Source organism: Dendrobium catenatum, unplaced genomic scaffold, assembly GCF_001605985.2.
Source record: "Dendrobium catenatum unplaced genomic scaffold, ASM160598v2 fragScaff_scaffold_1639, whole genome shotgun sequence".
NCBI classification, from domain to species: domain Eukaryota; kingdom Viridiplantae; phylum Streptophyta; class Magnoliopsida; order Asparagales; family Orchidaceae; genus Dendrobium; species Dendrobium catenatum.
Window position 1 is genome coordinate 745,496 of NW_021320101.1, and position 14,636 is coordinate 760,131.

General features: G+C 34.3%; 2 protein-coding genes across 2 annotated transcripts; one reads left to right on the forward strand and one right to left on the reverse strand.

Moving 5' to 3' along the window:
* The first annotated feature begins 5,414 nt into the window (after positions 1-5,414).
* Positions 5,415-7,573, forward strand: LOC110110659. Its single transcript, XM_020842253.2, has 2 exons — positions 5,415-6,304; positions 6,418-7,573. Exons 1-2 carry the CDS (start codon positions 5,415-5,417, stop codon positions 7,571-7,573), a joined length of 2,046 nt encoding a protein of 681 aa, XP_020697912.2.
* Positions 7,574-9,741: 2,168 nt separating this feature from the next.
* Positions 9,742-13,042, reverse strand: LOC110110660 (aluminum-activated malate transporter 10-like). Its single transcript, XM_028701163.1, is given in 8 exon segments — positions 9,742-10,128; positions 10,222-10,365; positions 10,501-10,592; positions 10,689-10,961; positions 12,832-12,868; positions 12,870-12,902; positions 12,904-12,949; positions 12,951-13,042. Coding segments are annotated over 8 exon segments (1,104 nt in total).
* Positions 13,043-14,636: the final 1,594 nt, after the last annotated feature.

Genomic DNA, 14,636 nt, shown 5'->3' on the forward strand with positions numbered 1-14,636 from the left:
CTTAGCATTATTCAAATAATTTTAAATTAAATAAATTGATCTAATAGAGGTCACTTTGGTAACATATTATTTCAATTTAATTTAATTTCAAATTAATAAATAATAATATCAAATGAGAAATATTCTCATAAAAAAATAAGGTAAGTATCTCTCATTTATTGCAAGAAGAAATCAAAAGCCACTCAATCCAATACAGGAAATATAATATGGAGATATAATAAATTAATTACTAATGGCTTGTATCGATTTACAAAGCATCAAAGTTCTAGAAAACTTTATCAAGGAACAAGCAGTTATAAAAGTATAGACTCATTTTCAATTCCGGCTTGAACTAGCCAGCTATGTGTTAAATAATTAACATTTATACATTAGAAACGTCAAAATTAAAATGAGACGTTAAAGTAGCCAATAGATGCGTCTATTCAAATACTTCCATGAACTAAATAATTAGTTTGCAAAATTGCATAACTATTAAAAATAATAACAATGGAAGTTATATTATAACTGCAACGTAAAAAATTAACATATGAACTCTTCACCCAATGGTTGTGACGTTTGGAAAATAAAGCCAAAAAATAACTGACATGTTTTACGGAGAAGAACCAATTGCATAATCGAAATCCATCGATTAAAGAGCATATTTGATTACTGAATCCATTGTTCAAAAAACAATGGAACAAGGAACTTCAGTCAACAGTTATTTCACATATATGAAACAGAATTTTCAAAAGAAAAAGAACTTATTTGACCGGAAAAATCATTCTCAAAAGAAGATTTCTAGTGATCGAAAAATAGAACTAATCAATAACATGATTATAGAAAATCATTTCTCGTTGATTCAACATGATAATCGGGCTCTGATACCACTTGTTAGGATTTAAAGGAGACACAAAAATCAATTTGATCATCTCCGAACGACATGCCAAATCATCGAGAAGAAGTTTTCGGAAGCGTACCTGAATCCATTGAAATACAAAATCAAGGTCTTTCGATCTTCCACGTTTAGAGCGGCGTTCTCCAAGAGAGCGAGAGACCCCTTCTTTTCACTCAAGATGGGAAATGAGAGAAATGAGAACTTAACCGCTTAAACTGGGGACCATGACCCTTATATACTTTAAGTGTAAATATTTTATTTCAGCCCATCATAAAAATAAAATAAATACCCGGCCTCTACACAAATTAATTCCATACAAAATTAATTGAGATGCCACATAAGCCAAATAATAATTTAATACTCAATTAGATCACAAATTTAATTGGCTTAATTTTAGATAGCGTCTAATGTATAATTCTTTATTTATATGTATAAAATATATTGGCCCACATATAGAAATTTCCCAACATGCATCTCCTCTGACAACTTTTCTTTGGCTTTGCAAGTAGAAATATCTGCCACCTTCAATCTCATTCCAAGACAGACGATGATGACAACAACAACATAAAGTCTTTGTCCCACTATGTGGGGTTATCTATATGAATCTTTTTTCTCCATTATGTAATGTTAAAAGTTAAATTCTCGTTTAAATCTAATAAAAAAAGATCATTTCTAATATTTTCTAACCAACTCTTTTTAGTTCTACATCTACCTCTTTATGCATATCAAAGACTAAATAGACAATTTTTTTGAAAGCAATAAAAAACCTATGAACAAATAAAAATTATGGTTGTTGTCTATAAAGCAAAGCAATAAGAAAGCTATCCCAATCGAAGCCGAGTAAAATTGTCTTTATGCTTTGTTTCTTAGGTTGGAATCATAATTTTAATTGACTACTGTTTTTTTTTTTCAAGAAATTTTTGTGTTAATAAATGTTTTGTATAGCAGTTAAAAAAAAGAACTTCCAATCATAATAGCTTTAGAATCACTTTTATAAAAAATTGCAACCGTTCCAAATCAACCTTTCAAATTACAATATATGCACAAATTGATGACAACGGAGTTTGGCCTCTTAGGCTTCGTTTGGGACAGCTTTTTTAATTAATTTCTTGTATATAAAATATTTGTGCAAAAAGCTGCTTTAGAAAACAGTAAGAAAGCTATTGTAGGTGGTGGGTTTTTTTTTGGGGTTTTGTTAAGTGTATATGACAACAAAAAGAAATATTTGAATGCGCTATTCAAAGAAATCTTTCGCCGCACTATATAGCTATCGTAGAAAAGAGATTTCCAACCTACGACATTTAAGAAATCTTTTGTCCAGTAAAGTTTGACCCTGATCAACTCAGCATGCATATTTCTCATGCAATCATCCTCATCTTCTAACCATGTATGGACACAACACCTAAAGATCTCATTCGCATTCGTCTTTTCCTCCAACGGACTGGCACCGACTCGTGTTATACATGCATGCATTCTTCGGCTTGCATCATCAAACATTTCTTTGTTGGGCATGCCTTTTAACTTTTTCATACATGACCAAAATATTTTAAATAACACAAGAAAAAGCTCTATAAATATATTTCAAATGTTTTCTATGCACTCCTTAAATAGCAAAAGAACACTTGCAGCCAAAAAAATATAATAGGACATTAATGAACATGAATGGAACTCACAATTTTAATTTTAACTATTTAGCTTTTATGTCTAATCATGACATAAAAGCTAAACAATTAAAATTAGAGCATTTCGTGAAAAAAAAAGGATTATTTTTATATATTAAACAAATTTATATTTTAACTAATTTTAAGAGCTTCTCTTTTGCATATATTTGCTGGCCACAAACAAATGAATATTTTAATAGAGTTTTTTTTTACAATGGGCTCAACCATGGTTCTTTTCGTAACTTCAATTGGAGGCCCATCTATGCTAAGAATAAGTCCTAATAAAGCCCAATTGAATAGCCTTCGAAAGCAAAAGAGTTAACTGGCTCAGCCGAGCCAAGCTATCTGAGAAGAGTTTGTTTACGAAACAATACTGATGATTTATTTTGAAATTGGAAATTTTAACGGCTCAAAAAGAGACCTGATCCGCCTCCTCTTCAAATCATTTGAGCTCGGTCATTTTGGGCTTCTAGATTAATAAATGGGCTTTAATAAGAAACAAAATATTTTCAATTGTCTAATGGGCCTATTAAGTTTCATTAACCTTATAAAAATATATAAACATAATAGCGATATTTACATACATACTACTTCATTTCATGTTATTTACTTATCTATTACCTAAAATTTTAATATTACATTCCTACCATTCATATAAAATTTTAACATCAAATATAACATTCTCATATTTCATTCTTACCACCCATATAACTTCATAAACTTTAATATTTCATTACATGCACTTATATTTGTTCTATAGATGATAGAAATATAATATTAAAATTTTTGATATTAGATATTTAAATAGCATGAAATAAAGTAATATGTATGTAAATCCCCTAAATAATAATATATTTATGTAGAAAATTATTGATTGATTAATTCTCCAATAGAGCCATCGAAGTACAAATAGATTAATATGAATTCTTCAGAGTGGCTTTGGTAGCAGGAGCTTATTAAAAAATCCAATGCCTAACTCATAATTTTGATCAAATATGAGTGGAAGTACTCAAAAAAGTTAAGAATTATTATCTTAACTCTAATTAATGTAGAATCCTCTAAATCTCTAATTAACTAAATTATAAAAAAGTTAATCACATAGATAATTAATGGTTAACTATAATTGAACACCAAATCTTAATCTCAATTACTCATAATTTAAGGATAACAATAATTATCTTAAATATTAGATGTATCTTCATTACTTGGTCCAGCTCAGCTCAATCCGTTTGAAGGCCTAATTAGACGAAGGGATTGGAGAAGTCAACAACAAATTAAACACTTCCTTTGAACTAGCAGCATGAAAAGATTGACTACTAACTCAAAAATAGGATTTTTTTTTTTAGGGAATGGGGTATCTAATCACTGCCACTCTAAAGGGAGCGCTTGACGGCATAACTAATCCCTCGGCGGAATCTATTGTGGTCAACCACCAGCATCGGGGTCACACTTGCTTTGCCCCACTAAAGAGGCGAAGCCATATTAGCGCGTATTCGAACCCGGGATGGGGAGTTCCCAACCGTGCTCAACCACCAACCACCATAAACCTCGGTGGGTGATTTTGGTATCTGGATACCAATAAATAAATGATTGTGATGAATCTCATAGTTTTTTTATCTACTATGAGAAGAAGAGTATAATACATGAATAATTAGAACAACACAAGTTCTAAGGCAGATCTAAGAGCTTTATGACCCATCCCTGGCAAAATTTTGATCAAAATATCCCAGAGGACAATCTACACCAAAAACCAATATAATAGCAATTCAACAATGATCTTTCCATTGATCTCTCTGACTCAGTTATCTTCTTTCTCAAACCTCATAATCAAAGCAGCGAAATATAAAAGGATTAAGGAGCAGGTCGGGTCACTCGACCAAACAATTTACTGTAGTATTGGCACGACGCGCCAATGGAGGTTTCAATGACGCACAGAAAGCTTCTTTTCCTCATGTGAAATGAAGGCAGTGCTACAAATCCAAATCATCTGCAAACTCTCCCTTAATTACAGCCACTAATCAAAGAAATAGTATTATATTAACAATAATATAATTGATTAAAAATAATTAACCTCCATTTGCTCCTCATATTGCGATCCATCGCATGCATGCATCACTATACCTAATTAGCACTAAACGTACGTGCATAAGCATCCAGTAATTATCATACTTTGCACCCATAATCATGAGCTTAATTATTAATACTATCTAGTTTTTGTGTACGTCCCTGCTGTACAAAGGGGTCCAGTAATCATCTTATTTTGCACCGTAATCATGAGTTTTTTTTTAGGGCGAGGTATCCATTCGCTGTCACCCCATAAAGGAAATTTGGCGGCATAACTAATCTACTACTGATCTAAAAGAGGCACCCACTCTAGAAACTTCTTGGCCCACACTTAATTGAGTCCCCTTTAAGAGGCGCTATCAGTCATGAGGAATCGAGGACGGGTTGGCCGGTTTGGGGTTCTTATCATGACGTTACACACCTTAAATTCTAGTACATTTTTAAATATTCATGATAAAAAATATTAATATCTGATGGTACTTACAGAAAAAAAATGTTTGATTTCATTTAAAAATTCAGTTGTAGACTTGTAGTGGCCTCAATGGAGAAGGCCACTCAATTTGGGATTTCGGGATTCCAGGAAGATGGGAAGGTCCGGCTAGGCGAAATAGACAAATTAAACGGCATTTGTTACAGTGAGGATAAATTATTCTATGCAGAGTCTTGATGGGAAGTTTTCATCCTAACTGTAAGTATATATAATATTTTTAAATACTGCGTACAAAAAAAATAAATTTTACGTGCATAATATTTGGAGCAATTCTGATTTCCTAAAAGAGAAAATTGTGTGCCTTGAAAACAATCAAAAACTTATCATGGAACAGATCCATCTCCATCCGATTGATTCTCAGCTTGCTGTCAACCTTAATCACATTAACTCCTCTTTAAGCTTCTTTCATAAGGCTTGGGCTTCCTGGATTATGCAAAGAGCCAATGAAAAATGGATATCTAACGGGGAAGATGACTTAGGATTCCTGTATGCTAGAATAAAAAACAGGAGTAACATCAATAAGATCAAGGAGATCTCTACTTATGCTGGGCGTTTTTCCAGCCATTATGATATTGTTAAGGCCACGGTTGATTACTTTAAAGAGATCTTTAATCTCCCTAGTCCGGATAACTCAAGTTCCATCTTTATCCCCAAAGGCAACATTATTCCTAACAACCTCACTCACGGCCTGATTGCTCCTGTCACTGATCTGGAAATTAAAGAGGTGGTTTTTGCTGGGGCAACTGGCTCTGCTTCGGAGCCTGATGGCTTCATATTTGAATTTTACAAACACTCCTGGGAGATTACTGGTTTCTATGTATGTCAAGCTATTAAAAATTTTTTCAAGGACGACACCCTTCACAACTCTGTGAAAGCTACGGCTATTGTTCTTATTCCCAAAAACTCCTATGCCACCCATATCACTGATTATAGGTCTATTTCTTTATGCAATACCTTCTACAAAATCATTGTTAAGCTTTTAGCCAATCGTATGAAAGAGATCACGCCCCTCATTATCCATGAGAGTCAAGCCGGTTTCATTAAAAAAAGGGTATCTTCGAATATTATCATTTTGGCTAATAAAATCTTGAGGGATTTTGGCTCTAGAAAGGATAAAGAGTTCTTTTGTGCTAAGCTTGACATTCAAAAAGCTTTTGACTCCGTCTCAAGAGACTTTATTATTGCTCGCTTACATGAGAAAGGATTTCCTCTGAAGTTCATTTCCTGGGTTAAAGGTTGCATGGAAAGCCGCCGGAAAGCCGTCGGAAAATTCCGCCGGAAATCAGTGATTTTCCTGTAGTGTTATGTCTGTATCAATGGTGCCTTAGAGGGTTTCTTTCAATCGTCGTCTGGCCTTCGGCAGGGCTGCCGCTGTCTCCTCTTTTATTTTCCATTGCCATGGATGCTTTATCTTGTGCTCTTGATGCTGGGAGATTTTGTGGTATTACGAATGATCCCAATGCTTATAATCACTTACTTTATGCTGATGATGTGCTTGTTTTTAGCCCGGCCACCCTTATTAATGCTTTGGCTCTTAATGATACTTTGGAGTTATTTGCTACTTGCTCTGGCCTCCAGGTTAACAAAAACAAATGTTCCATCCTTTTCTCACATTCTTCCTCCATGACTGATGACATTAAAAGAACTCTTGGTTTCACCTCCTCTTATGTATTCCTGAAATACCTTGGCATCCCCATTTCTACTAAAAGATTGACCTCTACTTACTTCCAACCACTCCTGAGCAGACTTTCTGCTCTACTTGCTGGTTGGAAAATTAAGTTTTTGTCTTTTGCAGGGCGCATTCAATATCTCAAATTTACCATTGCCAATACTATTGCATATTGGATTCGGGGTGCGATAATACCTAAAAGTTGTTGCAAATGTATTGATAGAATGTGTGCCAAATTCCTTTATCATGGATCTGCCACCGAGAAGAAGCTGCATCTTATAGCCTGGAGAAAAACGTGCTTACCGACCTGTTTTGGTGGTTTAGGCATTCCCGATATCAAGTACTCCATTCAATTTGGGCGCAATTGTAGCTTTATTTGGAGATTTTACAACACCAGCACTCTCACCTCTAAATGGCTCAAGTCTAAATTCCACTCCCCTTACAAGCCTCCACCTAAATCTGCTTCCACTTTTTGGAAAACCATCTGCTTAGTTGCTGCTCGTATTAAGCACCTTATTCAGTTTCATATTATAAATATAAACATCAATCTTTCTTTGACTTGGGATCCTTGGCTTAATGGCAAATCTTTACATGATTTGTTTCCTCACCTCCATTATGCAAACTTTGAGGTGAAGGATTTTATCATTAATGGTATTTGGAACTTTAGGGGAAGGCTATCTGATGAGGTTTACACATTTGTGGATTCCGTTCCCTTTTCTGATGACAACTGGAATATCTCTTGGATTGGAGAGGGAAAGCCTAATTTTAAAACTTTTAAAATGCTTTATTTTGTTGATCATGGGAAATTCCCTTGACACAAGTTTATTTGGCACAAACATTATGTTATTCGTTACTCATCTTATGCTTGGCTTGCGGTTATGGAAGGGCTTAAAACGGCTGACATCTTAAGCTAGCAAGCGTAACATCTTTATTAATCCTATTTGCCCTCTTTGTGAAAGAGAAGAAGAAAGCACTTTGTATTTATTTTTTAAATGTGAATTTTCTTTTGAGGTGCTACATAGTCTGATTCCGGATGTTGGAAATTTCCTGTTGAGGCCTACTATCTTTCAGATTTTTGAATTTTTGGATGAAGTTCAGAGGTTTAATTCAAATGACAAGAATTTCAGTTTTTTAGTGATTTGTTTTCTGGTTTACTTCATTTGGCGTGAAAGAAACAGTAGAAGATTTTTGCAGAAGAAGGCTTCTCCTATGGCTGTGCTAAACCTGGTAGCCTCGGCTATATCTCTTAAATCCCGCAGATGAAAAAACTGGGAGAATTTCGCTGCCTCCTTCCCCTCTTGCTTTAACCATCAAAATGGGCTCCAGGTGAATCAGACATCTGCTACCGGGCTATGATGTGCTGAACTGAGGTTTTTTGGTTCTCCCTAGATGGCCTCTTATTGGCCCTCTTGGTCCAATTTTGGCCTGGCATTATTTTTCTGCACCCTTGGACTATTATTTCTGTGGCTTTTGGTGGTAACCGGGAGATGGTTCGTTAGCCTTTGGCGCTGAAGTTCTTCAGCTTTCTCCTCAGTTCGGTTTTTTACTGAGCCTTTTGTAGCAATTTTGCTGTTTTTTTCCCTGGGCCTTGATGTTTGTCCATCCTCTTTATGTTTTTAATGCTAATTTTACCTCACATGTAACCACCTTTTGATCAATATACGGGCTATGCCCCAAAATTCCCAAAAAAAAAAAAAAAAAAATCCAGACAAACTTTCTATCAGAACTCCGCACATAATAATTTATCTCATTTGAGATGATTTTCTTACTTTATTAAAAACATATTTTTAAAAATTATTAAAAATTCGTACAAAATGAAACCTTAATCACTATAATATATGAAATATAACGGTGGCCAGTTTAAATGCTGCTAGTTCTCAAATCTAAAATTAATTAGAGTTAGGCAACATTTGGAACATCTTTCTTATTGCTCGTAAAACGACTTTTTACTTTAAAAAAAATTAATTTTAGTGCTAAAAAATAACTTTAAGTAGCATTAAGAAAGCCGTCGCAAACAAAGCCTTAAAATGAAGCTCTAACTATTCCAACTCATAGAGCAATTTTATTTTTTAAAATTCGGAGAAAAATATATTTGTGCTCACTAACTGATAGAAAAATATAAATATTAATGATCTGCTCAACCAAATTATAACGTACGAAACTTAAATATAAATATAAAGCGCAAATTTATAAAAATTGAAGAAAATCGGAACCAATTGCTCAAGTCAACTTGTCTAAATTTTGTGAAGAGCAAGTAAATGAAAGGACTGTGCAATTCGATTCGAGAGGTGGAATTGAGTGGTCGGCACCGGAACGCAACTCGATTCGAGAGATCAACTAAATAAGTAATGATCAGCTATGGGTGTTATTCGCACTACCAAAAAGATGTTTTTTTTTCCGCAACATATATTTAGGGCGGTTTTAAAATCGTTGTGAAATTTCGCTTTTTTTTTTTTATTATCACTGTGATGGTTATGACCGTTGCAGTTATGCTACATCGTATCGGTTATAACCGCTGCTAAATTCAGCATTCGTTACTTATACCCTGTTGGTCCTGAAACTGCTGCTGAATATCATTGCAACACATTGTAATCACGGCAGACATCAAGCGGTTATAAAACCACTGCAAAAATAGTATTGGCGGGTAAAACTGTCAGGAAAAGTTCAAATTTGTATTGCGAAAGCTCTATTTTTTAGTAGTGTCAAATCTCATAATCTCAATCTCAGTGCCTTCGAAAGAACAGAGAAAACATTTAGTAGAAATAGGATTTATGTCAAAGTTCAGAACTTTATTAAAATTTTGCTGGTGCACCTGCTTTCAATCGAGACAAAATCGTAAATATACAATATTCGTATGATGCATGCATCATGCATGAATGTACATGTTGATGGTCTGATGTGTTGTATCAGCCATGATAATGAGCACTGACATTACTTTTTATATATACCCATCTGATGGACCATCCTCCTGAGTTTTACATAACTAAAATTTGCTGCCCGAAGGCTTAAATTCAGCAAGGCTGCCAAGCTTCTCGACTGCCTCTACAACCCCTTCAACCTTAACGGAGATCTCCATTAGAAGGGAGACAAAAGTCACCAATGGCATAGATTCCATCAAAGACTGTCTCTTCATCACCATATTGTCATCATCTTTCTCCAACCCTATTTCATTATTACATTGGGTTGGGAGAGATTTCATGGCGCTCTTCACCTCTTCCACTGCTTCCTTCATCTCTTTAACCATATCACTTAAGCATTCTGAGCTTTGCATGGATTCCATACAGGCTGAAAGTTCTTTCAATACTCCTGATGATTTTGAGCTCAGCTTTATACAGGCTTCACTGAGATGTCTCTTCATTAACTCAGGAGCCTATATATCATTATAATATATATAAGCCTTAATTAAGTAATTATAATTAATTAGATGATAATTAAGTAACTATATATAGCTTTAATTAAGTACCTGGATTTCAGAGTGAGAAGAGCTGTGGAGGGCTTCGATGCAGTAAGCACAGGACCTCATCGCTGCACCAACCTGCTGGTATTGGCTCCATGGATGCCGGAACCCAAAAGGACCATGGGCGGGCTCCCATGCTGCTAGATTTGCCTATTTAACCAAATAAAATTTTTACTAATTAAGTTTGGATCAAGATATTTTAATCATTTTTTTACTAATTAATTTTCTGATAAACAAAAAATATTAATCAGTTTTTAAATCTTATCGATTCACTTAAGAACTTACCAAAGAGTCCTCCGATAATTTGGAGTTAATAACGCACTTGTAGCCACGCGCCTTCTGAGCTTCCTTCCCACTGAAATACTCCTCCACGCAGCCTGATGAACCCACAAATGCAATTAACTATTAATTAGCATTCGATCGTGAGATTAATTAACACTAAATTAAAATAATTAAAATATAAATATATAGACCTTCTAATGACTCTGCAAGTTTGTCCATATTTTTAATAATTAGGTAGTGCAGATCAGACCCGGCCCAGACCGGACATATCAGCATACAAACCATGAGACATATCGATATCCCAATCGCAATTGTGCTGAGCCGCTGCTGAGCCAAATTAATGAGTTGGTCGACTCGGTAACCCGAAACTGCGACGAGACTGAAGGTCAGGATGAAGATTGTGGCTCCATAGTCAAATCTTCTTTTGATCGCCGGAACGAATCGAGAGAAAGTCACCACTGAGGCTGTTCAAATTCATCATTTAATTTAGGATTAGCATCAAATGATACAAAATTAAAACAATTAATTAAAATATAATTATAGACTAATTAATATTGATCCGATGCACTATTACTTGTTGGTGCACTAACAGTAGTTGTGAATTATGAGTCATTGAACACATTCTAATGAGCATGCGTGTGAATAAATAAATTGACTAATCGTGGCAAAATGCAAGTTTAATTTAAATGGCTGAATAATATATAATTATGAGTCTGCTTGAGACAGCTGGAGCGTTCTATACAGTTGATTGTGAAGTTTGTTGGAAAAATAATTTAGCTATTCTGATTACAACGTAAAAATTTCTGAAAAATAATAATAAGAAAAAAATAGCAAAAAATAAAATAAAATTAATGTGTAAAAAATAAAATGGTTAAAAAATTATCCCAAAAAATTCTAAATATTTATTTTTTGATCAGTTTATTTAAGTCTACTACATTGTAGTATAAATATTTAAAAAGCTTTATTTTTATGACAAAAACAATGAAAATGACAAAATGTCATAAAAAATAAAAATATAGTACTGATCTGTAAGATAAAATTATAAAAAAAGTCTCCAAGATATAGTCTTAATGATCATCCAATCATTATTTTTATGCTATAATAAAGAGTTATATATATTTAAATCTATCTATTCAAAGTTAAAAAAAAAATTTTTATGACAAAAACAATGAAAATGACAAAATGTCATAAAAAATAAAAATATAGTACTGATCTGTAAGATAAAATTATAAAAAAAGTCTCCAAGATATAGTCTTAATGATCATCCAATCATTATTTTTATGCTATAATAAAGAGTTATATATATTTAAATCTATCTATTCAAAGTTAAAAAAAAAAGGAATATGGCAAGAGAGATTAATTAGAAGGTGACATGTAGTTACCCAGTCTTTTTATGATTTTGGTCAATTTTATTTTATATTATGATGTATTATTAATTTTAATTAATTAAGTAATTATATATAAAAATGTAATAATAAATACATAATAAAATTGCCAGCTGCACTATCTTACAAACTAGCGTTATTTTGTCAGATTTATATGAAAAGTGCTAAACTATAACTAAAATGAAATTGATAGGTGCACCAGGCCACCAGCGGCTTTTGGTGCCCATCCGGCTACAAAGCACGCACGCGCACTTCTCTTTGCTTGCCACGTTCACATGCTTAATTAGGATAATAATACTGTGTTAGGAAGGATAAAATTAAAATAAAATTTAAATTATGCTATTCTATATATTATAATATTTTTTTTTTTAATATTTTAATATTAATTAATATATTTTAAACTAGTCAATGCAGACTAAATCCGAAGAAACAAGAAATATATTGCAATGTTATATAAAGCCATTAAAATAAGCAATTGTCTAAGTTTAGATTTTCTTTTTTAATGTTTGAAATGCCATTTTAAATTCAGATGCATCAACTTACCTTAATTTCCAATTGTATATAAAAATATCTAAAGAATTTAGAAAGGAAATTATAAAAAATGACAACTATATTATTTAATATATATTCTTGTAATAAAATGAAATATTTTCTAATAAACTATTTACTGATAAAGATTAATCTACAGAGATGTGCAAAACTGAGCTATTACGAATCACGAGCTCGCCATGACCTCGTCGGTCTGGCTCGCAATATTAGTGGACTCTCTGACGGGCAAGTGCTCCCGCCGCCCGATGAGCGTCGCCGTCTGCCCGTCAGGCCTTGTACAAACTCCACCTATATCCATACATAAAATTACTGACTTTATTAATTTAATTTTATCATGTTGATGTGCTATATTAATAATACTTTGAGGTATATCTACCGTTTAATTAATTGCCCTACCTACTGCTGTACTCAAATATGACACCAACGGTCATAACGGCCCCACATAGCCGCGCGACCGACGCCCGATCATAGGAGGCCTCAGGTAGTAGAAGAGAGAGACAACGGGCAGCGAAACACGACTTGAGCCCATGAACGACCTTTCTCGGGTCATCCACTCCATCCTCCACACATCTTAACAAATGGTTGAAGCCTCTGTACTTATTTGCAAGCATAAGCCCGCGGGGCTTGCCCAAAACTCATGTTTCTATTTTCACTGATGAGCCCTCCTCTATGATCGTTACCGCGCCATTCTGGTTCGGCGCAACCGCATGGTGAAGCATGCCGGGAGAGCTCGCATTGCAGACTGACCTTCGCTGTGATGCGGCCTATCGACGTCGGTATATATTTGTGGGTAATGCCTGGCATGGAACCAAGCTCGCGCTGGTGGGGTTGCAATGAGTTTGGGCGGGCCTGTTGGGGGTACTGAAGAGAACTGATGGAAGCCACGGATACTTGTTGTACCTGTTGAACTGGCTTAATATATAAGCGGGGAGGAAAGAAAGAGAAGAGAGTACGAAGTTTGGGAAATTTGGTGTGGAGAGAGAGAAGAGCTTTGATCAAGTGCATGACACATACAAGTGAATAATATCTTACAACGCGTAATTTAAATTTGTGACAGCTCAATAGATGTGTTGTCACATAGGTAACCGTCTTTGTGCGAATATGCACGGGCTGCACGGGAATTGCAGCCAACGGATTTGATGTACATATTCCAGTCTTTCAAAACATAATAATATGGTATATATATAATATTTAAATTAAAGGGATAGCCTTATTCATTTGCAAATGAAATTACAAAAAAAAGTGCTAATATTGGTAAAAAAAATTGTAGTTCTCTCGATAAAAGAAGGGAGCTCACAATCCAGAAAAATGGATGAACAAAACTATCCTTAAAATAATTGTGGACAGTAAAGTCGAGAGAAACAAAAAAATAATGGCCATAAAGACAGACTTAGGAGTTTAAAAAAGATAATCAATCAAGCAGAGCATACGGATCACGAGCATCTACATCTTCCTGTTTTGCCCAAGACCTTCCAAGGGGAGAGATTAATAGGAAGGAAATCATCATTGGTCAATGGCCCCAAATTGGCAAAACTGCCAAACTAAAAAATTTATTGAGAGCGTCATATAACGGGCCATGAAGGGGAAGCTGCTCACAATAAACAAAGAGTCAAATCGAAAAAACAGAGTCTCTCAAAATCGATTATTGAGATGAACCAAGAAGATGTCAAATTCAAACCAGCAAAAGGCGGCATCAGAACCACAAACCATAAGCCACTAACATGCTAGAAAAAAAGAACCCTTTCCTTTTAATGAATTTAAAAATTTTCCACTAGAAGATGTACTAAGCGTTAAAATTTTTACACGCACAAAGATGCGCACAACAAAGCTGAGAAATAATTTCCTTTCATTCATTTCCCGCCAAGGTGGTATAACATACCAAAACCTAAGCAAGTAAAGATTTTTTTATATATATTCAAGATGCTGATCCAATTCAATACCAGCAATGAATCAAACATCTGCACTAAACTAGGGAGCTTAGAAGAATTCTTGAAAAAAATAGGAATATACCAACCAACCCGTGACGGTAAGTATATCACATTCGAAAATATGTGGGTAGGACTTCAGAGCAGTTAAACAAAGAGGGCAAGAACCTATTCACGCACCTAAATATTCCTTCTAATGAGAGCAATCACCATTTTGAGGGCCTCATGATAAATAGCAAACCAAAGATAGCAAATCTAAGCGAATGGTCGTTTTTGGAAA